At 37.4% G+C, this 26,979-nt stretch overlaps 1 protein-coding gene across 37 annotated transcripts in view; it reads left to right on the top strand.

Moving 5' to 3' along the window:
• LOC141406934 (histone demethylase UTY) overlaps positions 1 to 26,979 on the top strand; it is a 212,305-nt gene that overhangs the window by 154,276 nt on the left and 31,050 nt on the right. For 36 of the 37 annotated variants that reach the window (XM_074030498.1, XM_074030508.1, XM_074030502.1 and 33 more), the window contains 6 exons: positions 11,517 to 11,581; positions 11,655 to 11,729; positions 12,228 to 12,376; positions 14,703 to 14,817; positions 19,926 to 20,113; positions 20,430 to 20,571. In XM_074030498.1, coding sequence (XP_073886599.1) covers positions 11,517 to 11,581; positions 11,655 to 11,729; positions 12,228 to 12,376; positions 14,703 to 14,817; positions 19,926 to 20,113; positions 20,430 to 20,571 — 734 coding nt within the window. Of the gene's footprint in view, positions 1 to 11,516; positions 11,582 to 11,654; positions 11,730 to 12,227; positions 12,377 to 14,702; positions 14,818 to 19,925; positions 20,114 to 20,429; positions 20,572 to 26,979 lie in introns of those variants that run through there. The other variant, XM_074030511.1, reaches the window with a different exon arrangement.

Here is a 26,979-nt window from a genome sequence, read left to right as displayed (position 1 = left end):
TTCCTTAAGGAGTTGATTAATGCTTCAAAAAATCATTGTTAATCTCACACAGGGACACATATGCTGGTCTTGTATCAGTGTGTCTTTGACATTAATGGTTAATTTATACAGGAACTGAGTATCTCTTATCTTTCAAAATCGTCCCTTAAAATCTCACATACTCACCTCTTTTGCAATAGTCCTTGGACCTTGAGGAGTTGAATAGCTTTAATTTCTGGACCTGTTTCTCAGGAATGCAGTTTATTTTGGTTGGCATCTTTTACCAGGCTTGAAGATGAGGCTTCAGTGTTTAAGACTCAGCAGGACTCAGTGTTTTTAGACCACGAGTCAAAGCCCTGTAACTCAGTATCACAAGGACTTTAAAAGCACCTACAGCAAGATACAAGGACATACAACCTTAATTTAAAGAAATTTGTTTCTAATCTCAGTTTTTCCTAAGCAAACCAAACTTAATAATAATGGCATAGGAATTATTTTGATAAAATGTAAAATCGGTTAGGCCAGTTACCAAAAGGCAAAAGAAACTACCTCTGTGCTCGTCACAGAATATTCTGTTGAAAGAAACATTTTCTTTAGACCTTTAAGAATACATTGTTAGCATCAGACCACAACAAACAGAACCCTCAGAAGAAAAACTTATCTGAGCTGAAAATGAACTGAAGGGGAATGTTACTATTATGTGCCTTTGTTGTTGGTGTTGGTCTTGGTGGTGTTGTTTGAGATGGAGTCTCGCTCTGTCGCCAGGCTGGAGTGTGGTGGCATGATCTTAGCTCACTGCAACCTCTACCTCTCAGGTTCGAGCAATTTTCCTGCCTCAGCCTCTCCAGTAGCTGTGATTACGGGCATGCACCACCACGCCCAGCTAATTTTTATATTTTTGCCTGAGATGGGGCTTCACCATGGTGACCAGGATGGTCTTGATCTCTTAACCTCATGATCCGCCTGCCTCACCCTCCCGAAGTGCTGTGATTATAGATGTGAGCTACCGCGCTTGGCCTACTTTTATCTTTTAAAAGGGGTTAGAAAACCAAAACAAGCAAGATATAATAAAAGTTGAACTTTGGGTTAAAATCTCTTATAATTTATTAAGAGTAAATCAACCCCTTATGAAAATTTCATTGTTATACAAACAAATCATCCTTTAATGTGTATTTTTTTTTACATCAAATCCAATCTCTAGAAAGACATTGTCATTTCCCTTTAATCATAGACAACTTGAATATATGAAAGCTTTTCTTTTTTTAATAAATCCTCTTATTATGACCCATGCAGATGGGTCATGACATACTTGACTTTCTGATTTGTCCTGAACATCCCTCTTTCTTAAACAACCAAGTCGTTTTACTTAGGACTAAATTTACTATACAAGGTTCTTTCTCACATGAAATTATTCTCTTTAAGCTTTCTTACCAAAACAAAATCTCTTTATTTTTATAAAATTTCTTTTCAACTCTTTTATTTGCTGACTCCTTTTACATTATTATTATTATTACTACTACTATTATTATTATTATTATTATCTGAGATAGTTTCACTCTGCTATCCAGGCTGGGGTGCAGTGGCATAATCTTGGCTCACTGCAACCTTTGCCTTCCAGGTTCAAGCAATTCTCTTGCCTCAGCTTCCCAAGTAGCTGGGGTTACAGGCATATACTACCATGCCCCACTAATATTTTTGTATTTTTAGTAGAGACAGGTTTCACCATGTTGGCCAGGCTGGTCTTGAACTCCTGACCTCAGGTGATCCACCTGCCTCAGCCTCCCAAAATGCTGGGATTACAGATGTGAGCCATAGTGCCCGGCTTACTTTGTTTTATACATAACCTAAGCTTTGAATTAGACAAAAAATTGTTCACTTTTTATAGACACCCTTTTTTCTAGAATGAATATTTTCCTACAAATATATTTTTTATTGGAAAATACACAAATAATAACACATCTGTTATTTAACTATAGATTCTAAATTTTGACAAGTTTGTCTACAAGTATTTATAGTATTACTTTCACTTAATTGCTTAACTAGATTATTTATAAAAACTACAATTGTAATTATTTAAAGTTTTGAGATCACCATTGCAAAATTATAATTACATTTTGACAGAGAAAAACATTTCACCTAATTAACACCATCTTGCTTCTAACCTTCAGACTGTCCTTGTTCATTCCTGGTGCTTAGACCAAAGTAACTTTGGAGGAACTTAGTTTACAGTTTAACTTTGAAACCAAGTAACATTTCTTTCCTAAAATAAGCCTTACTACCTGTGGACTATACTGCCTGAAGCCAAAAGATTAGAAGTTATGGTAATCTTACTAAATTCAAGATGTAACTATTTTTATTAAACTAGTACCACTGTCTTCTTTTTAAGAGTACGGAAGTGCCTGGGCATGCTGGCTCATACCTGTAATCCCAGCACTTTGGGAGAACAAGACAGGTGGATCACCTGAGGTCAGCCGTTCGAGACCAGCCTGACCAACATGGCGAAACCCCATCTCTAATAAAAATATAAAAATTAGCCGCACATGGTGTCGTGCGCCTGTAATGTCAGCTAGGGGGCTGAGGCAGGAGAATCACTTGAAACCAGGAGGTGGAGGTTGCCGTAAGCCGAAACTGTGCCACTGCAATCCAGCCTGGGTGGCAGAGCAAAATTCCGTCTAAAAAAAAATCTTTTAAAATCTCATTACCATATTTAAATAGGATAAACTGCTCCTATTTCAGAAATACAGCAATTGCTCTGTCTTTTTGGGCTGGCTTGCAAAAAGGTGGCTGTTACATCAATAAAGCCCTATAGTAGCCAAAATCAATAGACTTTCTGCTCTTTTTCTTTTTCCTTTTGCTAGCTGGTTTTCTTCCCCTACCACACAATCTTTTTCCTCTCTCTCTCTCTGTCTCGTGGGAATTTAGTCACTTCAGAGGCCTTTTCCCCCATAATTTGGAACTTCCTTTGGATTTGATCAAGTCATACAGAGTTGACCAAACCCAAGTGGGAAAAAGACTGAAACAACCACAAAAACAGAAACAAACAACAACAAAACATTTATGCAAAACAAATGATCGCACAGTTTATATGATTACTGAGTGCTCTACTGGTAAGGAGAAATTAAGACCAGCTGGTTGTTAATCTTAACTTTAGCCAAAGCAAACCACAGTTCAGTCAGTTACCTATGGCTGGGTCTGAGGCTGATGACTGCTCCATAGCATCCTAGAAGCAGGTTTAAAAAAAAAAAATGAAAAACAACTCATCTTCCCTGTTGGAAGAGAGCACAAACTGTTACTTGCCTTCCATCATCATCATGGAAGCAGGAAAAGCATATCTTCCTTGTGTTAGAAGCAAGTAAAACTCAGGAAAAAAAATGAGTTGTACAGCAAAATAAACTTTGGATCCAGCAAAATAAACTTCGGATCTTGAACAAATTTTGGGAGATCCGGGATTCTCTGGAGGGGCTTCTTCCATGCCTCAGCAAATTGTCATGTTGGTGTAGTGCCTAAAGATAACTCAAGCTGGTACCAAGCACCCATAGAATATTCGTCAAAGGCCAGAGGCACCTCCACTGAAAACCCCTCTTTGGTTACCTCTATGTGAACCCTGAAAATCCCAGAGAGGTCTTAGTTAATTTAATTTAGAAAGTTTTATTTTGCCAAGGTTGAGGACATGCTCCCATGATATAGCCTCAGGAGGTCCTGTTGACATATGCCCAGGGTGATGAGAGTATAGTTTGGTTTTGTACATTTTAGGGATAAATGAAACATCCATCAGTATATGTAAGATGAACCATTGGTTAGGTCTGGAAATGAGGGACAACTCATTTCTGGGGCGGGGGCCTTCAGGCCATAGGTAGATAACAGAAAAAATGGTTGTGTTCTTTTGAGTTCCTGATTAGCCTCTCCAAAGTAGGCAATCAGATATACATTCATTTCCGTGAGCAGTGGGGCGACTTTGAATAGAATGAGAGTTTGCCCTAAGCATTTCCAAGCTGGACTTTTCCTGTTAGCTTAGTGATATTTTCCTTTTACGTTTCTTCCTGAACTCCTTAATAATCTGTTTTGTTTTTGTTGTTTGTTTGTTTTTGAGATGGAGTTTCGCTCTTGTTGCCCAGACTGGAGTGCAATGGTGTGATCTCAGCTCACTGCAACCTCTGCCTCCTGGGTTCAAGCGATTCTCCTGCCTCAGCCTCCTGAGTAGCTGGGGTTACAGGCATGTGCCACCACACCCAGCTAATTTTGTATTTTTGGTAGAGACAGGTTTCTCCATGTTGGTCAGGTTGGTCTTGAGCTCTTGACCTCAGGTGATCTGCCTTCCTTGGTGTCCCAAAGTGCTGTGATTACAGGTGTGAGCCACTGCACCCGGTCATCTCTTTTTCACTTTCTTTCAAAATACATTTCACAAATTCTGGGTTGCTCATGTAAGTGGGATCATACAGTATTTGTCCTTTCATGTCTGGCTTTCTCGGCCAGGTGCATCTATGTTTTTAGCATCATAATTGTACTGTTTTTTATGACTGAACAGTAACTCCATTAAGTATGTACCACATTTTGTTTATTCACATTTGAGTTACTGTGTTGAGTACTGCTGCTCTGAAAATTGATGTAAATTACGTGTTCTGTCTCTAGAACTGCTGGATTGTGTGGTAATTACTTGCTGAACTTCTTAAAGGAAGACTATGTTGTTTTGCGCAGTGCTGGCACCATGTTAATTCCCACTGGCAATGGCCAAGAGAATTTACAAGTATTTGCAGTGATTTACAATGTTTAACAACTATTTTCTCCAATTTTGTTTATCGTAATTTTACTCTTTTGGTAATAGTGTCCTTTGATAGTTTTTTTAATTTTTGTGAAGTCCAATTTATTTACTTACTTTGTTAACACATTCTTTTGAAGTTTAAGAAATCATTGCCGAATATCATATCACAGCATTTTTACTTGTTCTCACAATTTTATGGTTTTAACTCTTATGTTTGAGTCTCTGATCTCTTTCAAGTTAAGTTTGTATGAGATCCAAGATAAAGAACCAACTTTGGTTTTTTGCGTGTTAATATCTAGTTTTTCCAATCCCGTTTATTCAGAAGACTGACGTTTCTCTTGCTCGATGGTCTTGGCAGTCTCATCAGAAATCATGCAAGAGTTTTCGTCTTGATTCTGTGTTCTCTTTTATTAGTCCGTATGTCTGTCTTTATGCTACTACTACACTATTTTGATTGCTATGGTATTATAGTAAATTTTGAAATTAGGAAGTGTTCATTTTTCTGTCTTTTATTTATTTATTTATTCATTTATCTTTTAATTTTTTATTTTATTTGAGACAGAGTTGGAATGCAGTGGCGTGATCTCAGCTCACTGCAAGCTCCACCTCCTGGGTTCATGCCATTCTCCTGCCTCAGCCTCATGACTAGGTGGGACTACAGGTACCTTCTACCACACCCAGCTAATTTTTTGTATTTTTAGTAGAGACGGGGTTTCACTGTGTTAACCAGGATGGTCTTGATCGCCTGACCTCGTGATCTGCCTGCCTCATCCTCCCAGAGTGCTGGGATTACAGGCATGAGCCACCGCAACCGGCCCTTTATTTTTAAAATATCAACTTCTGTTTTAAAGACAGAGGGTTTATGTGCAAGTTTGTCACTTGGATTTAATACTCCCAGAAAGTGAACATAGTACCCCACAATAGATATTTTTTTACCTCATGCTCCACCTCCTTTCCTCTCACATATAGCTCACATTTATGTACATATGTACTCAGTGTTTAGCTCCCACTTATAAGGGAGAACGCGCAACACTTAGTTTTCTGTTTCTGAGTAAATTTGCTTAGAATTATGGTCACCAGCTACATCCATGTTGCTGCAAAGGACATCATTTTGTTCTTTTTTTGACTCCATAGTGTTCCATTGTCTATATGTACCAATTTTCTTTATGCAATCCAACATTGATGAGCACCTAGATTGATTCCATGTCTTTGTGTTCCCAGACCAAACTGATGATTGGGCCGCTTATTCTCATGGCCCAATAATGAGATGCACATGAACTGGGAAAGAAGAGCGTTTATTTCTGAAGTAACCAGGTACAGGGAGAAAGCCAGGAAAATATTACCATACCAACTCAAAATTACAAAGTATTCTAGAGCTTATATACCTTCTAAGCTATATGTCAATGTGTAGTGTGCATTAATCTAAACTCATAAGTGATTAACAGCTTCTAATTTATAACTGAGGTCTGAGTTTTGAAGACCTTCCTCTGGAGCCTCAGTAAATTTACTTGATCTAGATGTCTCCAGGTGCTGAGTACCTTTATCCTGTTTCCTGCTAAATCATGGAGGTTTGGGGAGTTTCTTTAGACCGCCAATAAAACTTACTTGTGGAAGTCTGGGGAGTTTCTTCAGATCCCCAGGAAAAACTTGTTTAATCCTAAGCAGATCCTGTTAAGAATTTGTTATTTTGTTATCTTCAAGGCCCAGAAAAGGCCTGGGCAAAATTATTGATGGACTTTTGTTACATTCCAGCCTTTATATGAGGGCACTGACTCTTTCAGCTTTTAATACTTAAATTAACCACTCAGTCAGTGCTGAAACAGTTGTGATGGAGGCCTGCCTGTTCAGCTGTTAATGAGACCTGGCCTGGCACATTTGCTGTTGTGAATAGCACAGTGATGATGAACATAGGAGTGCATGTGTCTGTTTTTGTAGAATGCTCTGTTTTCTATTGGGTAGATACCCAGTAATGAGTTTCCTGGGTCAAATGGTAGCTCTATTTTAGGTTCTTTGAGAACTCTCCAAACTGCTTTCCACAGTGGCTAATTTATGTTCCCATAAACAGTGTATAATCCTTCTCTTTTCACAGACTCGCCAGCATTTTTTTTCTTTTTACTTTTTTAATAGTCATTCTGACTAATGTGAAATAGTATCTCATTGTGGTTTTGATTTGCAATTCTCTGATAATTAGTGATGATCAAACATTTTCCTTTTTTCTCTCTCTCTCTTTTTTGCGGGGAATGGAGTTTCATTCTTGTTGCCCAGGCTGGAGTGCAATTGCACGATCTCCAGCTTACTGCAGCCTCCTCCCAGGTTCAAGTGATTCTCCTGCCTCAGCCTCCTAAGTAGCTGGGATTACAGGCATGTGCCACCACACCTGGCTAATTTTGTATTTTTAGTAGAGACGGGGTTTCTCCATGTTGGTCAGGGTGGTCTCAAACTCTCGACCTCAGGTGACCCACCCACCTCGACCTCCCAAAATGCTGCGATTACAGGCATGAGCCAACGTGCCCAGCCACATTTTTCCTATTTTTTGGCTGACACTTGTATGTTGTTTTTTTTTCTCCTAGCAGAAAACAAATTTATGTCCTCTTTTAAGTAGACATACCCTTTTCATATCCTTTGTCCATTTTTTAATGGAGTCATTTATTTTTTGTGTTGATTTGTTAAGTTCTTTATAGATTCTGGATGTTAGACCTTTGTCAGATGCATAGTTCACAAATAATTTATCCCATTTTATAGCTTGTCTATTTACTCTGTTAATAGTTTTTGTTTGTTTATTTTGCTGTGCTGAAGCTCTATGCCTTAATTGGGTCCCACTTAATCAATTTTCATTTTTGTTGCAATTGTATTTAGAGACATAGTTAAAAATTGTTTGCTGAAACCAGTGGTGAGAAGGGTACGGGCGTGGGGGCGGGCGGGCGCGTGTAGTTCCAGCTACTCGGGAGGCTGAGGCAGGAGAATGGCGTGAATCCGGGAGGCGGAGCTTGCAGTGAGCCGAGATCGCGCCACTGCACTCCAGCCTGGGCGACACAGCGAGACACATTAATAAAACGAAGAAAAAACTCGTATGATCATCTCAACTGGTAACAAATACAATTAAACAAAATTCAAGATGCTTATATATGATAAAAACATTGTACAAACTAGGCACAAATGGAAAGGGCTTCAACATAATAAAGGCCATATATGAAAAACACATAACAACGTCGTACCTAGCAAGGACTGACAGCTTTTCTTCTAAGATTAAGACCAAGAAAAGGATTTATGGTTTGGAAAACTAAATACTATTAACACGTCAGTATTACCAAAAGTGATCCACAGATTCAATGTAACCTCTATCAAAATACCAACAACAATTTTTGCAGTATAAAAATAAAAATAATAAAATTGACATGAATTTTAGGAGGAAAGTCCACTAGTTCATTACATACAAACTTTTTATAATGTATTTCTGAATTCATCTTACTAATATTTTCTTAGAAGTTTTGTGTTACTATTTATAAGATATATCGTTGTATTCTTACAATGTCTTTGTCCAGAGTCTCAGGATAAATCCAGGCTCATAGCATGCTAAATGGAATTTTTAAAAAGTTTTTGAGAAGCATTAGTATTAGACAAAACAGAGACCAGTATTTTAGACAGTCCCTAGGTGAATTAGAATATTACAGCTGAGGTTTTCTCTGCTCTCTCTCTTTTGAGGGAACAAATTAGGAACAAAATTGACACCTCATTTATAGCAACACTGTACCAGGCCTTTGATGGAGTGAGGCAAGCACAAGTAAAATACACCATAGTATTTCCTACTGATTTCAGTGTGGCTTTTTATAAGTTGTTGACTTGGATGCTATAGCTCTGTGATTGCTTTCCATAAATTCTATCAGATTATGTTAGGTAGTTTTCAACTTTTTTACATAAGGAAGTGTGAGAGCTTGGGGCTTCTTCGTTCACCATTTGGCCTCATGTCACCTGTCCTTTATTTCTTTTTATACTGCTTCATCAAGATAATTTACATAATATACAATTACACATATTTACACATATATACAGTTCAGTGGTTTTTAGTGTATTTCATAGGTGTGTAATCATTATAATAAATTTTAATAAAGGTTGCGTGTGTGTGTGTATGGGATGATATAATTTCTTTTGTGACTGGTTTCTTTTTTATCTTTTAGCATAAGATTTTCAAGGTCTATTCATTTACAGCATGTATCACTAAACCACTTCTCTTATAGTGACAATATTACATTGTCTGGATATAAACTGTTTTTGGTGGAGGAACTCTGTCATCAGTTTATGAACATTTAGGTTATTTTTGCTCTGCCTCATAGGTATTCTGAGTAATGCTATTATGAATACTCAAAAACAGTATTTGTGTACATATATCTTCATTTCCCTTGTATAGATGCTAGATTATGTGGTATAATAACTCATTTATTATTCTTGGGGTTTTTCGTTGGTTTTTATTGACAGTCTCGCTTTGTTGCCCAGGCTGGAGTTCAGTGGCACAATCTTGGCTCACTGTAACCTCCACTTCCTGGGTTCAAGCAATTTTCCTGCCTCAGCCTCCTGAGTAGCTGGGACTACAAGTGTGCGCCACCACACCTGGCTAATTGCTGTGTTTTTAGTAGGGAAAGTATTTCACCATGTTGTCCAGGCTGGTCTCAAACTGTTGACCTCTAATCATCCATCCAGCTCGGCCTCGCAAAATGCTGGGATTAGACGTGTAAGCCACTGGAGCCGGCCTCATTGTTTACTCTATTAAGGAATGGCCAGATTAATTTTCAAATGGCTGCATCATTTTACATTTTACTTTTTTTTTTTTTTGAGACTGATTCTCCCTTAAGTCGTCCAGGCTGGAGTGCATGATGATAGTTCAGCTCACTGCAGCCTCTGCTTCCTGGATTCAATCAATTCTCCTGGCTTAGCCTCCCAAGTATCTGGGATTTTAGGCACACAACATCATGTCTGACTAATTGTTATTTGTATTTTTAGTAGAGACAGGGTTACATCATGTTGACCACACTTGTCTTGAATTCCTGGCCTCAAGTGATCCACCTACCTCAGCCTCCCAAAGCGCTGGAATTACAAGCATGAGCCACTGTGTCTGGCCTACATTTTTATTCTTAATTTATAAGTTTCCCATTTATCTATCTTCTCTGATACCTATATATTATCTCCTTTTGATTCTAACCATACTATTGGTTTTGAAGTAATAAGCATCTTTTCATTAACATGTTGTTAATGGTTATATTTTCTTTGGTGAAATGCATGTTTATTTCTTTTCCCCATTGTTTAATTGGGCTATTTTATTATCGAACTGTAAATTATATGCATGTATATTCTTGTTAGAAATTCCTTCTCACGTGTTAAATGTGTCAGTACTTTATTCTGTTCTGTGAGTTGTCTTTTTTTTTGTTAGTGTCCTTTGAAGCACAAAAATTTTAATTTTGATGAAGTTTAATTATTTGCATTTCTTGGATTTCATTTGTTTTTGTCATTACTAAGAAACTATTACTTAACCCATAGTCATACAGATTTACTAATTTTTTTTTGCATGAGTTTTGTGTGGTATCTCATATTTAAGTCACATTCATTTTGAGTTAATTTTTCTATACATTATGAGGTAGGGGTCCAGCTTCATTCTTTTACATGTGGATTTCCAGTCCTCTGAGAAACATTTTCTCATTACATATTCTTGAAATATTTCTCAAGAGAAAAACATTTTTATATTCAGCATTTAATTTTTTATTAAAAATGTTAAATTAAAATGTGAAAATATTTTATTATGTATATAGAACTCCTTGCATTGAAAATTTAGTCTGTGAAGAACTTCATCCATATGCTCTTAGCTTTGTTAATGTGATTCACCCACAGAGAAAGCCAGGGTAACTAAATATGACACTATAATCAGAAATAGAGGATCTTAACATTGCTCACTCTGTACATATTTGCATATGGATGGAAACATATTTCTCCCAGTTTAGAATATGTGCCATTGCTTTGCTACTTGGCACTTGTAATTAACTTTCATAGTTATACCCCTCAGTACTTTTGGCTTCAAGTTGTTCTACATTATCTTGTCCTTGGCCTAAGTATAAGAGTCTACAGATTCTTTCTCATAAAACAGTGTCTACAGGAAAAAACAAAACAATGCTTTTTGCTTATTACAAAAGGGAATTGAAGGGAGGCTGAGTCAGGAGACTTCCTTGAACCCAGGAGGCAGAGATTGCAGTGAGCTGAGATTATGCCACTGCACTCCAGCCTAGGCAACAGAGTGAGGCTCTGGCTCAAAAAAAAAAAAGGCAGGGGTAGGAATTCTGTCTTATTAAGGTGCTTTCTCGCATCTTTTTATATATATATATATATATATATAATTAGAAAGTTTTCGCATGTTGTCCTTGTTTTCATTTTTCATTCTCTCATATTCTCTTCATATCATTTTAAATGAAATTCAGTTACCATTTAGAAAATTCCTTGCTCCAAAGTAAAATATGAATGACTATATGCTTTTCTTATAGATTAGTATAATAACTGAATTTCGTATTAATTTTGTAGATGACAGAGGATGTTGAGTACCGTGCACTGGACTTTGACTTTTCTTGTGACTTAATGTAATATGATTATAGAAGATACTTTCTGTGAAATGTGCCTGTAGAACTTATTTCTCAAAATTGTCAGTACTGCCCATGTAGATGAGTATTTTCATAATTAGTATAATGGAAGTGATAGCCTGTTAGAGGATACTAAGTATGAATATTTTTTTCTTAACCTGAAGGAAGAAAATGAGAAAAGAACACAACACAAAGATCATTCAGATAATGAATCCACATCTTCAGAGAAGTAAGTAACTTTTAGCACCCACTCAACATTTCTGTCTAAAATACATGGATTTAATATTCTCTCTTTTTTTAAGTTCTGGAAGGAGAAGGAAAGGACCGTTTAAAACCATAAAATTTGGGACCAACATTGACCTCTCTGATAACAAAAAGTAAGTCTCCCTGCACTAGTACTGTTTCCATGAACTGAACCAATGAAGGTATTGCAGGGTTGGGAATTGTCTAGTTTTCTTTTTTTTTTTTTTTTTTTTTGTATTCCTAGTTATTTTTTCTCTCTCTCTCTGTTTCTTGTTTTTTTATGTTGATGTGTTAGTTTTACCTAATAACCCTACAATTCTGAAATTATTTTGACAGGGTTTTACAATTGAAATGTTACTCTTAAAATCATAGTGCCTCTCTATTAATACAACTTTATAAATGGAAGATAAGTTATTTCTTTTATTTAGTAGTTATACATTTTATTATTTTTTTTCACTAATCTGTGTTTGTCTTAAGACTATTATTTTTTAAATAGGTTAAACACTTTAGTTGCACTGACTGTACAGGTAAAATGTTTATAGATTTAATTATTTTTCTGATCGACTCACAGAGTTTTTGAGGATATGGTAATTCTCATGAGTTTTTACTCTTAATCTGTTAATTTATTGCAGGTGGAAGTTACAGTTACATGAACTGACTAAACTTCCTGCTTTTGTGCGTGTGGTGTCAGCAGGAAATCTTCTAAGCCACGTTGGACATACCATTCTGGGCATGAATACAGTACAACTATATATGAAAGTTCCTGGGAGTCGGACACCAGGTGATTTTAATGACTAACATACCTTATATGATTGAAAAAATTGAGATTATCACGTGGAACAGGCAAAGAGAACACGTTGTCATTTATACTTCTAAAGCCAAAAGGATTTTAAAATACTTTATTATAGGTAAAAATGTTCATATTACTCTTATAATTGAGCTCAGAGTATTGTTTTTCCATCATTTTTATATGAAAAAAATCAGAAAAATAAGAACTGGGAAAGGGATGCTAAGTTACTGAGTGTTAGGAATGACAACAAGTTAACAATGTTTTTCAGAGGTTTTCACCACAATTACAGTAAGAATGATGTATTATGAACCAGTTTACTCAAGTTATGTATAATAAAAATTTCATTGACAATGCTTAAAGTATGTGATGCTTTTTTTTTTTAATAAAATGTAATCCAAAAACTTCCTAATTTTAAGCAAACATTTCTTTAAAGGGCTAGATACTAAATATTTTAAACTTTGCAAGCCAAGAGGTTCAATTGATGATATTTTTTAGGTGTTCTATAAAAACAAAACTCATCTTTTTTATGGATTTTTATTGATGAAAATCAAAATAAATATCAAATGAATGCATTTTTTTACTAGTTAAAAGAATGGAATTATTTTGAAGAAAATAGTACTTCATTGGGCTCAAATACTGTGTTCTTGTGTCATCAATATTAACTACAAATGTACATCTGTTGAAGTTGTTCTGTAGTAGTAAGAGCCTCAAAAATGTCTTTTCAAGTAGATCAGTACTGCCATACACTAATGTCAAACTTTGAGGGTATTTTCTTGAATATATTAATTGCCTTAAAGACACTTACAGGTTAGATTTTTGTTTCCTTTTGTGTTATTTTCATTTTGGGTTTCATTACTTTGCAGATTAATTTCCTCAAATTGAAGGTCAATTGCACCTTCAGTTGGAAAACCTCACAGTAGTGCAAATGGCTTTTGAAATATGCACATTTTCCTGCACTTTTGTTGAGGTTTGGAAAATGCTGCTGAAATTATATTTTGAACTTAAAGAAGTATATGTTTGCAAATGTCTGTGCTACTGGAGATGTAGCTTCTTACTTGTTTTTAGTAGCTTAAGAAGTAGTATATAAAAGCAGCTTGATAGTATTTGCAATTCCAAAAATTTCTTTTGTCTTCAGAATGATATATCATCCTAAAAGTTTCACATGTAAGTTCTCTTTGCCTTGTAATTTTTAGGTTGAATTTATCAAGAAATATTTTGAAGCCTGCAGGAAAATTTTATGGCCAGTAAGTGGTCAATAACAGTGGCAGAATGTGGTACTTCTTCAGAAAAATTTCCACCTCAACTCAGAGCTCTAAAAATAGCCATACAACCTCATCATTGCTAAATCATTGACCTGCTTTTTTTTTTAAGACAAGCGAAGATATTCAATATCTGTTTCTGACAAAATTCATGGAACTTACATTCAACAGGTGGATGAGACTGGCACATGATAAGATATTTTTCACAGATCTGCCAATGAATAATACAATGCAAATAAATGTAGATATTAAACACCTTTCATTTTCACAGTGAAAATGAAACAAATCACATGAAATGAAAAATGTCGTTTTTCTTTTAAAATCTAGCAGAGTAATAACCAAACTTTTAATAGATTATCTCCTTGTCATTTGTCTCTAAAGTGTTTGAGTTTTTTGGTTTCTTTGTATAACATTAGTACTTCAACAGTGTCCTATGGAACTGTTAAGGAATTCCTTAGAAGAAATGTAGTATGTTTTAGTTTGCCAGATATAATTTAAAGAAACATTGTTTTGAATTTCTGTATATGTAGATTTTATTCCAGTATTACATTAGTAGAAATGATGCCTGCTATAATACACTTCGTATTCTGATACAATCTTTAATGTGTTCTAAAATGTTGAGATTGCTGATAGATCATAAGCTAAGATTATATATATGGTATGTAATGTAAATGTTTCTAACTCTTTCACCATGGGTAGGTGCCCATGGTGTCCTAGTATTTGTAGTTTTTATTTTTAAAGCCCCTTGCCATGGGCAGTGCCATGCACCTACTCATTGTGGAACAGTTGTGATTCTTTACATTATATGCTAACATTTGACATGTGGTAGGAGCTGAGAGTGCTAGGAGACAGGTTACATTTTGAACACTATACCTTTCTCTTAATAAGGTTTCTGGTACTATTTGTGAGAATTGAGAAGTCGTTTATAGAGAAGGAAATAGTAATGCTATAGCTAATATGTATTGTATATTATGTTCTATTCAAAGTTCTAAGCATATATTTTTCACTCAGTCCATATGCTGCTGCAGTTGTGACTTTCATTTTCTTTTACTTTTCAGGTCACCAAGAAAATAACAACTTCTGCTCTGTTAACATAAATATTGGTCCAGGAGATTGTGAATGGTTTGTTGTACCTGAAGATTATTGGGGTGTTCTGAATGACTTCTGTGAAAAGTAGGTTTCTGAACTAAACTTTCATTTAACATAACTGTGAGAAAATAGTCTTAAAGGACAAAGTGCAAAGCTGAGTTTCTTAATGAAACTATCAGTGTTTTTACTTACTGCTCAGCAGAAATTTTTTTTAAATGACTTGATTTTAAATTTTTTATGTTGTCTAAATACTTAATGAAAAGATGCCATGCCAAACACAGTGTCTTACGCCTGTAGTCTCAGCACTTGGGAATGCTGAGGCAGATGGATGTCTTGAACCTAGGAGTTTGAGACCAGCCTAAGGAACATGGCAAAATCACAACAATTAGCCTGCACTTGTAGTTCTTGATACTCAGGATACTGAGATGGGAATATCATTTGAGCCTTGGTGGTTGAGGCTGCAGTGAGCCATAAACATGCTACGGCATTCTATCCTAGGTGACAAGACTGAGACTGTCTCAAAACAAACAAACAGAAAGATGCCATGAAGTAGTCTCTGCAGTGGTGATAGCTGTGAATTGATAAGAGAGTAAATTGTTTTTTATGTTAATGTAAAAATTTCATGCATTCTTCCAGATTTGACATGTGTGCCTTAAAGAAAAATTTTACTTACATTGTTTTTAGAAATTACGGGAAATTATAAAATAAGGCACCCTTATAGCTTAGTAACTCAATCTTGTGTATCTTTGTAATTCAACCTAAAAATATCAATAACAAAGGAATCACCAGATTTGTTTTTTAGAGTTGGTAAAGATAGTAGTGGAAAAATACAGACATAATTGAAACTGTATTACATACTTAAAACATACTGTAAAAAAATAGACAAAATTCTCATAGAGAATTATATATGAAGTTTACATTCTAATCAATTAATATGCATGTTTCACAAAATTTCTACTTTAACCTTTTGGAATGTCTTTACATTTTATTTGGTAAAAAGTGCATCTTATTAAAACATAAGGTTAAATTTCTCACCTACTGGCAAGAAATAATGACTTTTTGTTGTCTTTGTTGTGTGATGCATAAGGTTTCCTCCTCATAGCAAAGGTGATGTTTTTTAACATTTAAAACATCAATAAACACTTTGATCTGAACTCTTTGTTCTGAACCTAGGAAACTCCAAATACACAGAAACAGCAAGGGCAAACAAGGAAAAAAGAAGTTTATACAGGGGAATCCCTATTGTGCTACACACAGAATTTTTTTCTTAAAACTGTGAGGTTGTATACTACAGTTCTTGTTACATTTAAATGTAATGACTTTTGTTCATTTTTCGTGAATGAGAACTGCCATTTTCAGGATTTAGCTTTTTTCCTTTCTGAACAGAGAAGTGACCTTAGGTTAATGATTGTTGGTGGCGGGGGAGGGGGGAAATGTGATATCTGAAAAGTTAAAGATTGGGAATAATAAAAATATGAAGTTAAAATGATTCATTTATCTTTAATTTCAAAAACTTTGCAGTCCTCTTTGCAGTCTCCTTGTAACTTTATTTTGTATAAACTTTCTCCCTATATGTAATTAACCATTGTTTTGAACTTTTGAAAAAAATACTATCTGCATTTGTTGGTTTTGCTGCCTTTTTTTTTAAATACAAAATTTTCTCTAATTTTATATCGGTAGTATATGAGTAAGATAAGGTCAGATTTGTGCTGTGCTTATAATTTTTTCCTTTTCCTTTCTTTTTTTCATTTTGCTTCCTGTTTACTGGCAAGTTTTTTAAAGTTTATGGGAAACGAGCTGGGCACAGTGACTCACGCCTGTAATCGCAACACTTTGGAAGGCCAAGGAGGGCTGATCATTTGAGGTCAGGAGTTCAAGACCAGCCTGGTCAACATGGTGAAACCCTATCTCTACAAAAAATACAAAAATTAGCAGGTCATGGTCATGTGTACCTGTAGTCCCAGCTATTTGGGAGGCTGAGGCAGGAGAATTGATAGAACCAGGAAGCAGAGGTTGCAGTGAACTGAAATTGCACCATTGCATTCTAGCCTGAGCAACAGAGCAAGACTCTGTCTCCACATACAAAACATTCCTTGAATTGCTAACCTCTGCTAAAGTCAAAAGCAATTTTAGGAGAATAAAATGAAATGGAATAAGATTTCATACAGACAACTCCAGATTTTTGTCATTTTTTAAAGATAAAATATAGAAACAAAGCAAAAGCTAGTTCTTAAATCCAAAACATTTTCAACTATGTGAATTTCTTCCTCTTGAGAAAACTTAATTTGAAATATTTTACTAAATTCTTAATAGAAAACTTAATGTAATTACTGTGCAAGTACATCACAATATTGAAAAAAACAATTTTTTTTTTTTTTGATATGGAGTCTTGCTCTGTCCCCCAGGCTGGAGTGCAGTGGCACAATCTCAGCTCACTGTAACCTCCACCTCCCAAGTGCAATAAATTCTCCTGCCTCACCCTCCCAAGTAGCTGGGTTCACAGCTATGCACCACCATGCCTGGCTAATTTTTGTATTCTTATTAGAGCTGGGGTTTTGCCTTGTTGGCTAGGCTGGTCTTGAACTCCTGACCTCAAATGATCCTCCCTCCTGGGCCTCCCAAAGTGCTGGGATTACAGGTGTGAGCCACCACACCTGGGCAACAATACAGAAAATCTGATGAAGGACAATAACAAAAAAATGACTTTTATATTAAAACTTCATAATTTTGTCTGTTTGTATTGGTGCCAGTGGTGGTTCGTATATGTGTATATGGGTTCTTCTGGTAGTTTTTTCAGCTGTCTTAAGTCAACTAATTCTTAAAAGCATATGCAAATAGACATTCTGTCCTTACTCCCGTTTCCTGCCTAGGATTCCAGACAGCAGTAGAGGATGATTTCTGCTCTCCTTCTCACCCCTGACTCAGGAATATTGAGAGAAGGTCCTGGTTCTTATATCTGCCACAGTAATTATGATTAAGATTTAAATGACTTAATGTGATTTCTAACCAGAGTTTTCCTTTTTAGAGATTTCAGAGTATTAAGAGGTTTTTTAGTTAAAAGGAAAGGATGAGTCAAAATATTTCTTATTGAAACAAAATTAAAAATCACTATGTTTAACTGTAATTAGAAACTTAAATATTAATTTGTAGACTTTTGAACAGTAAGTTTAAGCTTATAGTAGCTGATCTTTGGATAAGTCTATCAGTATTCACCTGCAATTAATTTTTCTCAGGACTCTGGCCCAAGTCTTAACAGGAAATGAAAGAGGCAGTTCGTGTTGCAATGTTTTTGTGATGCAAAGTCTTTTTTTATTTGTTTGTTTTTTCTTTTGTTTGTAGTACAGTCTCTCTCTCTCTCTCTCTCTCTCTCTCTCTCTCTCTCTCTGTCTCTCTGTTGCCCAGGCAGGAGTGCAGTGGTGCAGTTGTGGCTCACTGCACCTCCTTCTCCCAGGTTCAAGTAATTCTCGTGCCTCAGCCTCACGAGTATCTGGGATTACAGGCACGTGCCACAGTGTGTGTGTGTGTGTGTGTGTGTGTGTGTGTGTGTGTGTGTGTGTGTGTGTGTGTGTGTGTGTGTGTGTGTGTGTGTGTGTGTGTGTGTGTGTGTGTGTGTGTGTGTGTGTGTGTGTGTGTGTGTGTGTGTGTGTGTGTGTGTGTGTGTGTGTGTGTGTGTGTGTGTGTGTGTGTGTGTGTGTGTGTGTGTGTGTGTGTGTGTGTGTGTGTGTGTGTGTGTGTGTGTGTGTGTGTGTGTGTGTGTGTGTGTGTGTGTGTGTGTGTGTGTGTGTGTGTGTGTGTGTGTGTGTGTGTGTGTGTGTGTGTGTGTGTGTGTGTGTGTGTGTGTGTGTGTGTGTGTGTGTGTGTGTGTGTGTGTGTGTGTGTGTGTGTGTGTGTGTGTGTGTGTGTGTGTGTGTGTGTGTGTGTGTGTGTGTGTGTGTGTGTGTGTGTGTGTGTGTGTGTGTGTGTGTGTGTGTGTGTGTGTGTGTGTGTGTGTGTGTGTGTGTGTGTGTGTGTGTGTGTGTGTGTGTGTGTGTGTGTGTGTGTGTGTGTGTGTGTGTGTGTGTGTGTGTGTGTGTGTGTGTGTGTGTGTGTGTGTGTGTGTGTGTGTGTGTGTGTGTGTGTGTGTGTGTGTGTGTGTGTGTGTGTGTGTGTGTGTGTGTGTGTGTGTGTGTGTGTGTGTGTGTGTGTGTGTGTGTGTGTGTGTGTGTGTGTGTGTGTGTGTGTGTGTGTGTGTGTGTGTGTGTGTGTGTGTGTGTGTGTGTGTGTGTGTGTGTGTGTGTGTGTGTGTGTGTGTGTGTGTGTGTGTGTGTGTGTGTGTGTGTGTGTGTGTGTGTGTGTGTGTGTGTGTGTGTGTGTGTGTGTGTGTGTGTGTGTGTGTGTGTGTGTGTGTGTGTGTGTGTGTGTGTGTGTGTGTGTGTGTGTGTGTGTGTGTGTGTGTGTGTGTGTGTGTGTGTGTGTGTGTGTGTGTGTGTGTGTGTGTGTGTGTGTGTGTGTGTGTGTGTGTGTGTGTGTGTGTGTGTGTGTGTGTGTGTGTGTGTGTGTGTGTGTGTGTGTGTGTGTGTGTGTGTGTGTGTGTGTGTGTGTGTGTGTGTGTGTGTGTGTGTGTGTGTGTGTGTGTGTGTGTGTGTGTGTGTGTGTGTGTGTGTGTGTGTGTGTGTGTGTGTGTGTGTGTGTGTGTGTGTGTGTGTGTGTGTGTGTGTGTGTGTGTGTGTGTGTGTGTGTGTGTGTGTGTGTGTGTGTGTGTGTGTGTGTGTGTGTGTGTGTGTGTGTGTGTGTGTGTGTGTGTGTGCCAGGCTAGTTTCAAATTTCTGACCTCAAGTGACCTGCCTGCCACAGCCTCCCAAAGTGGTGTGTGTGTGTGTGTGTGTGTGTGTGTGTGTGTGTGTGTGTGTGTGTGTGTGTGTGTGTGTGTGTGTGTGTGTGTGTGTGGTTTCATTGTATTGGCCAGGCTAGTTTCAAATTTCTGACCTCAAGTGACCTGCCTGCCACAGCCTCCCAAAGTGCTGGGATTACATGCAAGAGCCACTGCACCCAGCCCTGTGATACAAAGTATTAATGGAAGAAAAATTTAAAGCATTTTTTTAACTCTTGTTAAATCTTTTTTAACTCGATTAATTTTCAAGTTGATTTTTCATTATTTTCTTTTTCAGAAATAAAATGCTTTTCAACTTGATTTTCATTATTTTATTTTGCAGAAATAATTTGAATTTTTTAATGAGTTCTTGGTGGCCCAACCTTGAAGATCTTTATGAAGCAAATGTTCCTGTGTATAGATTTATTCAGCGACCTGGAGATTTGGTCTGGATAAATGCAGGCACTGTGCATTGGGTTCAAGCTGTTGGCTGGTGTAATAACATTGCCTGGAATGTTGGTCCACTTACAGGTATTCTGAATAATAATACCAACAAAGTTTATATTGTAAAGAGTTACCTAGTAGATATTATTTTACTAGTAGAAAATAATTCACTGAAAATAGAAATAGTATCTCTTGTAGGAAAAAAATACCAATTTTTAATACAGAAATTAAATTTAGCTTAAAAATGGCAATCCAAGAACAGATTTTTTAAAAATATAAACAGTTTTCTTTGCAGAAATACAAAGAATACAAATATTATCGCCTGAGAGGTGATAAATAATGGTTATCTGCATATGTTCTATTACTTTGGGTTACTTTATGACTGTTGCTTTTTTCCTCCTAGCCTGCCAGTATAAACTGGCAGTGGAACGGTACGAATGGAACAAATTGAAAAGTGTGAAGTCACCGGTACCCATGGTGCATCTTTCCTGGAATATGGCACGAAATATCAAAGTGTCAGATCCAAAGCTTTTTGAAATGATTAAGTAAGTGCTTTCTAAAACTGCTGCAGTTTCTCTTTGGGGGTATTGGTAGCCATTCAGTATTTTTTTCAAAAGAATTATGTTGACATTAAATGTCAGAAGTCTTGGCAAAATTTAATGATATGTAAATAATCTTATATATTCATAAGTGTTATAAAATCTCATAAGATTAAAATATTTCCTTCCCTTACAAATAGTCACTGTCATGCGCGTCCGTGTGAAGAGACCACCAAACAAGCTTTGTGTGAGCGATAAAGCTGTTTAATCACCTGGGTTGCAGGCAGGCTGACTCCAAGAAGAGAGTCAGGGAAGGGAGATGAGGGTGGGGCCATTTTATAGGATTTGGGTAGGTAAAGGAAAATTACAGTCAAAGGGGGGTTGTTCTCTGGCAGGCAGGAGTGGGGGTCATAAGGTGCTCAGTGGGGGAGCTTTTTGAGCCAGGATGAGCCAGGAAAAGGAATTTCACAAGATAATGTCATCGCTTAAGGCAAGGACTGGCCATTTTCACTTCTTTTGTGGTGGAATGTCATCAGTTAAGGCAGGGCAGGGCATTTTTGTTTTGTGATTCTTCAGTTACTTCAGGCCATCTGGGCGTATATGTGCGAGTTACAGGGGATGCGATGGCTTGGGCTTAGAGGCCTGACAGTCACCCATGTTTATCACGACTTAGAGCAGAATAAAGGTGTACATGAATATATACTGGTAAATTTACAAATCTCTATTTTCTCCTAATTCTGATAAAACTGATTTCCTAGGACAATTTGTTTTACTATTTTTAAATAATTTTTTGTTTATTTTTTATGTTTTTTATGTTTATATTAAGGTATAGTATACATTTAAGATGTACAGCCTGATAATTTGATAAACATATATATAAACATGAAAGTTCTGGCACCTGTCTTGTTTCTCTTGCCATATGATCTCTGTATATACCAGTTCCCCTTCCCCTTCCAAAGCCCTCACCAGAAGCAAGTCCTGGTCCCATATTTCTTGTACAGCTTGTAGAACTGTGAGCAATATAAACCTCTTTTCTTTATATATTACCCTGCCTTGGGCATTTCTTTATAGCAACAGTAAATGGACTAAGACAGAAAATCAGTATTTAGAAATGGGATACCACTTTTTGCTAAAAGATACCTGAAAATGTGGAAGCAAATTTGGAACTAGGTAATAGGCAGAGGTTCAAAGAATTGAAGGACCAGGCTAGGAAAAGTTTGTATTATAACGAATCGGTTATTCTGATGAGGCTCAGAAGAAGTCCAGCAAGGGTAAGTTCGGAGCTTCTTGGAGACTGGTAAACTGTTTCTGGCCAAAAAGCTGATAGAGAGAGTGAAACACTTGCTGATGAGATCTCAGACGGAAATGATGACTGAGAACTGGAACAAAAGTCACCGTTGCTACTTTGCAGCAGAGAACCTGGCTGTGTTGTTTCCAGTGCCCTAGGGTTTGGCAGGAAGCTGAACTTAAGGGTGATGACCTAGGGTAAGGGGCAGAAAAAATTTCTAAGCAGCAAACTTTCAATAAGTTATGTGGCTACTTTTAACAGCTTACAATCTAAACCAGCAGCAAAGGAATGAACTAAAGATGGAACTCACAATTAGAAGACAAGCAGATTATAAAATTTGGAAAGGAGATGTAATAGGAAAGAGCATTTTCAGGAAAGGAATTCAAGGGTGCTGCAGAGCAAGCACTTGCTAGAGAGATTAGTATGAGTAAAAGGGAACCAGGTGCTAATCTTCAAGCCCATTGGAAAAAGTCCCTAAAAGCGTTTCAGAAATGTTGAAGGTCGCCCCTCTCCTCACAAGCCTGGAGACCGGGGAGAATAGAAAGGTGTGGAAAGTAGGGAGGGACAAGCCAGGGCATTGCTGCCATGAGCCACCTCAGGATGCTGTTCCACCCATCCTCCACCACTCTAGAGAACTTAAACTTTAAGCCTTGATGACTTCTACAGGTGTTAAGTCTGTGTTGCCTACAGTGCAAGAGCCATGGAACCTTGGCAGCTTCTACCTAGATTTCAGAGGATATATTAGAAACCTGGATGCCCACACAGAAGCCTACCACAGGGACAGCCTCCACAGAGAGACCTCTGGTAGGACAGTGCCTAATGGAGGTATGGGAGCAGGGCTACAGTTCTACAGACATCAGGTTGATAGTGCCAGTGGCAGCATGCAAGTCCAGACTGGAAAAACGGCAGAAATTCAACTTTAATTCATGAGAGCAGTCACATGGCCTGTGTGCAGCAATGCTATGTGGGTGGAGCAGCTTAAGGCCTTGGGAGCCTACTGCTCACACCAATATGTCCAAAATATAGGACTTGGAGTAAAGAAAAATTACTTTGAAGCTTGAAGACTCAGTGTGTGCCCTGCTAGTTTTCAGGCTTGTATACAGGCTATTATTCCCTTCTTGACTTGATTTATCCTTTTCAGAAAAGGATTGTTACCCAATGTCTGTTCCATTATATCTTGGAAGTGAATAACTCATTTTTTATTTTACAAGCTCACAGCTATAAGGAACTTGCCTTGCATCTCAGGTGAGACTCTGGACTTTCGAGTTGATGCAGGAACAAGTTAAGACTTTTCGGGGCTAATGGAAATTAATTATGTTATTTTGTATGGAAAAAGTACATGAAATTTGAGTGGGGGACACAGAGATAATGCTATAGTTTCAATGTTTGTACCCTAAATTCAGTGGTAACATATGATCCCAGTGTTAGAAGTGCAGGTCTCCTGGGGAGTGTTTGGGTCATGGGGAGGGCTCTCTCATGAGTAAATTAATGCTTCTCTGTAGCTGGGGGTGTCAGTGAATTCTCACACTGTTAGTTCCTGACAGAGTTGTTATTTAAAAAGAGCCCCTTTTTTTTATAATGGGCTGCTCTTTTTAAATAACTGCTCTTCTCTTCCTTCTCTTGCTATGATCTCTGCTGTCTCCTCCCCTTCCTGGCCTTCTGCCATTAGTGGAAGCTATCTGAATCTCTTGCCAGAAGCAGATAATGGTGTCATGCTTCTTTTATAGTTTGCACTACTGTGAGCCAGATAATCCTCTTTCCTTTAAAAAGTACCTGGTCTCAGCTTTTTTTTTTTTTTTAGACAGAGTTTTCACTTTCATTGCCCAGGCTGGGGTGCAATCTCAGCTCACTGCAACTTCTGCCTCCTGGGTTCAAGCGATTCTCCTGCTTCAGCCTCCCAAGTAGCTGGGATTACAGGCTCCCACCACCAGGCTTGGCTGACTTTTTGTATTTTTAATAGAGATGGGGTTTCACTATGTTAGCCAGGCCGGTCTTGAATTCCTGACCTCAGGTGATCCACCTACCTCGGCCTCCCAAAGTGCTGGGATAACAGGCATGAGCCAGGGCGCCCAGCCTCAGGTATTTCTTTATAGCAATACTATACAGACTGGTACAGTCATCATCTTGTATGTTACATACCCAGAACCTACTTCTGCGTAACTGAAACATAGTACCTTTTGACTGGCATCTTTCCATATTTCCCTCCTTATGGCCATCATTCACCATTGTGCTTCTGTGAGTTTAATGTTTTTAGATTGTACATACGTAAGTGAGATAATGAAGTGTTTGTCTTTCTGAGTCTTCTTTATTTCATTTAACCTGAAGTAAGCAATGTTTTTCTCTGTGTTCTTCTAGTACTTTTTCAGTTGGGTCTTGGCCTTTAAGCCATTTTGAGATGATTTTTGTATATAATATGAGGTGACAGTTGAGTTTTATTATTCTGTATCAAACAATGCCATTTTTCTATTACAGTTTATTGAAAACACTTTACTTTTCTTTCCCCATATTTATTAGATTTTTTTTGTTACTACATGAATGGACTGTTTTCTTCATTTTTTTTTCTTTTTAGTAGTTTGATTTTTCTATATAAAGTGCAGTTGATTTTTACATCCCAGTTCTGTATCCTGAATCTTTTCTGAATTATTAATTCTAACAGTTTTCTTTGTTGAGTCTCTAGAGTTTTCTACATATAGAATTGGTATCTGCAAATACAGGTAATTATACTTCTTCACTTAAAATTTGAATGCCATGGCCAGGCACAGTGGCTCACTCCTGTAATCCCAGCATTTTGGGAGGCCAATATGGGCAGATCACGAGGTAAAGAGATCAAGACCATCCTGGCCAACATGGTTAAACCCCGTCTCTACTGAAAATACAAAAATTAATCGGGAATGGTGGTGCATGCCTATGGTCTCAGCTACTCTGCTTGGGAAGCTGAGGCAGGATAATTGCTTGAACCCAGGAGGCAGAGATTACAGTGAGCCAATATCACGCCACTACACTCCAACCTGGACAGAGTGAGACTCCATCTCAAAAAACAAATGAAAAAAATTGAATTTCTTTTATTTATTTTTCTTATCTAATTGTCTGGCTACAACAAACAATATTAGATTCTAAACAAATGCCAAGAATGAGTATTCTTACTTAGGGTTTAGAAGGAAAGCTTTTCATTTCTTCCAACAGTTTTTATGATGTTAGCTGTGTACTTTTTCCATTACAGCATTTACCATGAGATCCATTCCTTCTGTAGCTATTTTGTTGAGAGTTTTAAATAGTAATAGAGTTTGAACTTTCTCAAATGCCTTTTCTGGGTCTGTTTAGATAGATAATCATGTCATTTTTCCTTTTCTTCTGTTAGTATGGTAGATCACATTTATTTGCCTGTGTTACGCCATTATTATTTCCCAAGGATAAATTCACTTTTTCAGAGTTTATGATCCTTTTAATATGCTGCTCAATTCTATTTGTTCCTATTTTGCCGAAGATTTTTCCATCTATGTTTTATAGGAATGTTGGCCTATCATCTCATTTTCTTGTGACGTCTTTGTCTGCCATTGATACTGTGGTGGTGTTGACCTCATAAAATGAGTTTAGATGTCTTCTTTCTTCTATTTTTTGGAAAAAGTTGGTATTTTTCTTTGAGTGTTTGTTAGAATTCACCCACAAAGCCATCTGGTCCTGGGCTTTTCTTTGTTAGGGGAATTTTAATCCCTAATTAAAGCACCTTATTTGTTACTGGTCTGTTCAGGATTCCAAAACCTTTTTGATGCAGATTTGCTAGATATAGCACGTTTCTTAGAGTTTGTTCATATCTGCCAGGGATGGTGGCTCACGTCTGTAATCCCAGCAATTTGGGAGGCTGAGGCGGGTGGATCACCTGAGGTCAGGAGTTTGAGACCAGCCTGGCCAATGTGGTGAAACCACATCTCTACTAAAAATATAAAAATATTAGCCGGGTGTAATGGCAGGCAGGAGCTACTCGGGAGGCTGAGGCAGGAGAATCGCTTGAACCTGGGAGGCAAAGGTTGCAGTGAGCCAAGATTGTGCCATTGCACTTCAGCCTGGGGGACAAGAGCAAGATTTCGTCTCAAAAAAAAAAAAAAAGAATTTGTTTGTATCTTCTAGATTATCTAGTTTTTGCCATATTATTGTTCATAATAATCTCTTTCATCCTTTTTTTTTCTGAGTATCTTTTTCCTTTTCTTCTCTTTCCTCCCCCCACCCCGCCGCCCCAAGGCAGAGTCACTCTGTGTTGCTCTGGCTGGAGTGCAGAGGCGCGATCTTGCCTCACTGCAAACTCGCCTCCCAGGTTCAAGCAGTTCTCCTGCCTCAGCCTCCTGAGTAGCCAGGACTGCAGGTACACACCACCATGTCCGACTAATTTTTATATTTTTAGTAGATGTAGGTTTCACCATATTGGTCAGGATGGTCTCGAACTTCTGACCTTGTGATCTGCCCATCTTGGCCTCCCAAAGTTCTGGAATTACAGATGTTAGCCCCTGCACCCAGCCTATTTCTGAATATCTTTTGTAATGTCTTCTCTTCTAATTTTGTTGGAGTCTTCTCTCTTTTTTTCTTAGTCTGTCAATTTTGTTTATGGATTTAAAAGACTAGTTCTTAGTTTTGTTAGTGGTAAAAGTGGACATTCTTGTGTTCCAGCTCTTAAAGGAAAGGCTTTCCATTTTTCCCTATTCAGTGTTATACTAGCTGTGTCTGTTGTATTAATATATGGTTTTTATCATGTCGAGGTCTGTTCTTTCTATATCCAGTTTTTAAGTAGTTTTTATCATGAAGGGATATTTAATTTTATCAAGTGTGTCTTCAGAATTATTTGAAATGATCATATGGTTTTGTCCTTCGTTCTGTTGATATGATATACTGGTTGATTTGCATATATTGAACTATCCTTGCATCCCTGTGTTAAATTCCACTTGGTCACAATGAATAGTTTTTATTTTATTTTATTTTATTTTATTTTATGTTAGTTCTTGAGTACATGTGCAGGATGTGCAGTTTTGTTGCATAGGTAAACATGTGCCTTGGTGACTTGCTGCACCTGTCAACTCCCTGGTATTAAGCCTAGCGTGCATTAGCTACTTTTCCTGATGCTCTCCCTTGTCCACCCC

The sequence above is a fragment of the Macaca fascicularis genome, chromosome Y (genome assembly GCF_037993035.2).
Source record: "Macaca fascicularis isolate 582-1 chromosome Y, T2T-MFA8v1.1".
Classification (NCBI taxonomy): domain Eukaryota; kingdom Metazoa; phylum Chordata; class Mammalia; order Primates; family Cercopithecidae; genus Macaca; species Macaca fascicularis.
The sequence above is the reverse complement of the archived record's forward strand: the minus strand, read 5'-3'. Positions and strand labels throughout refer to the sequence as shown.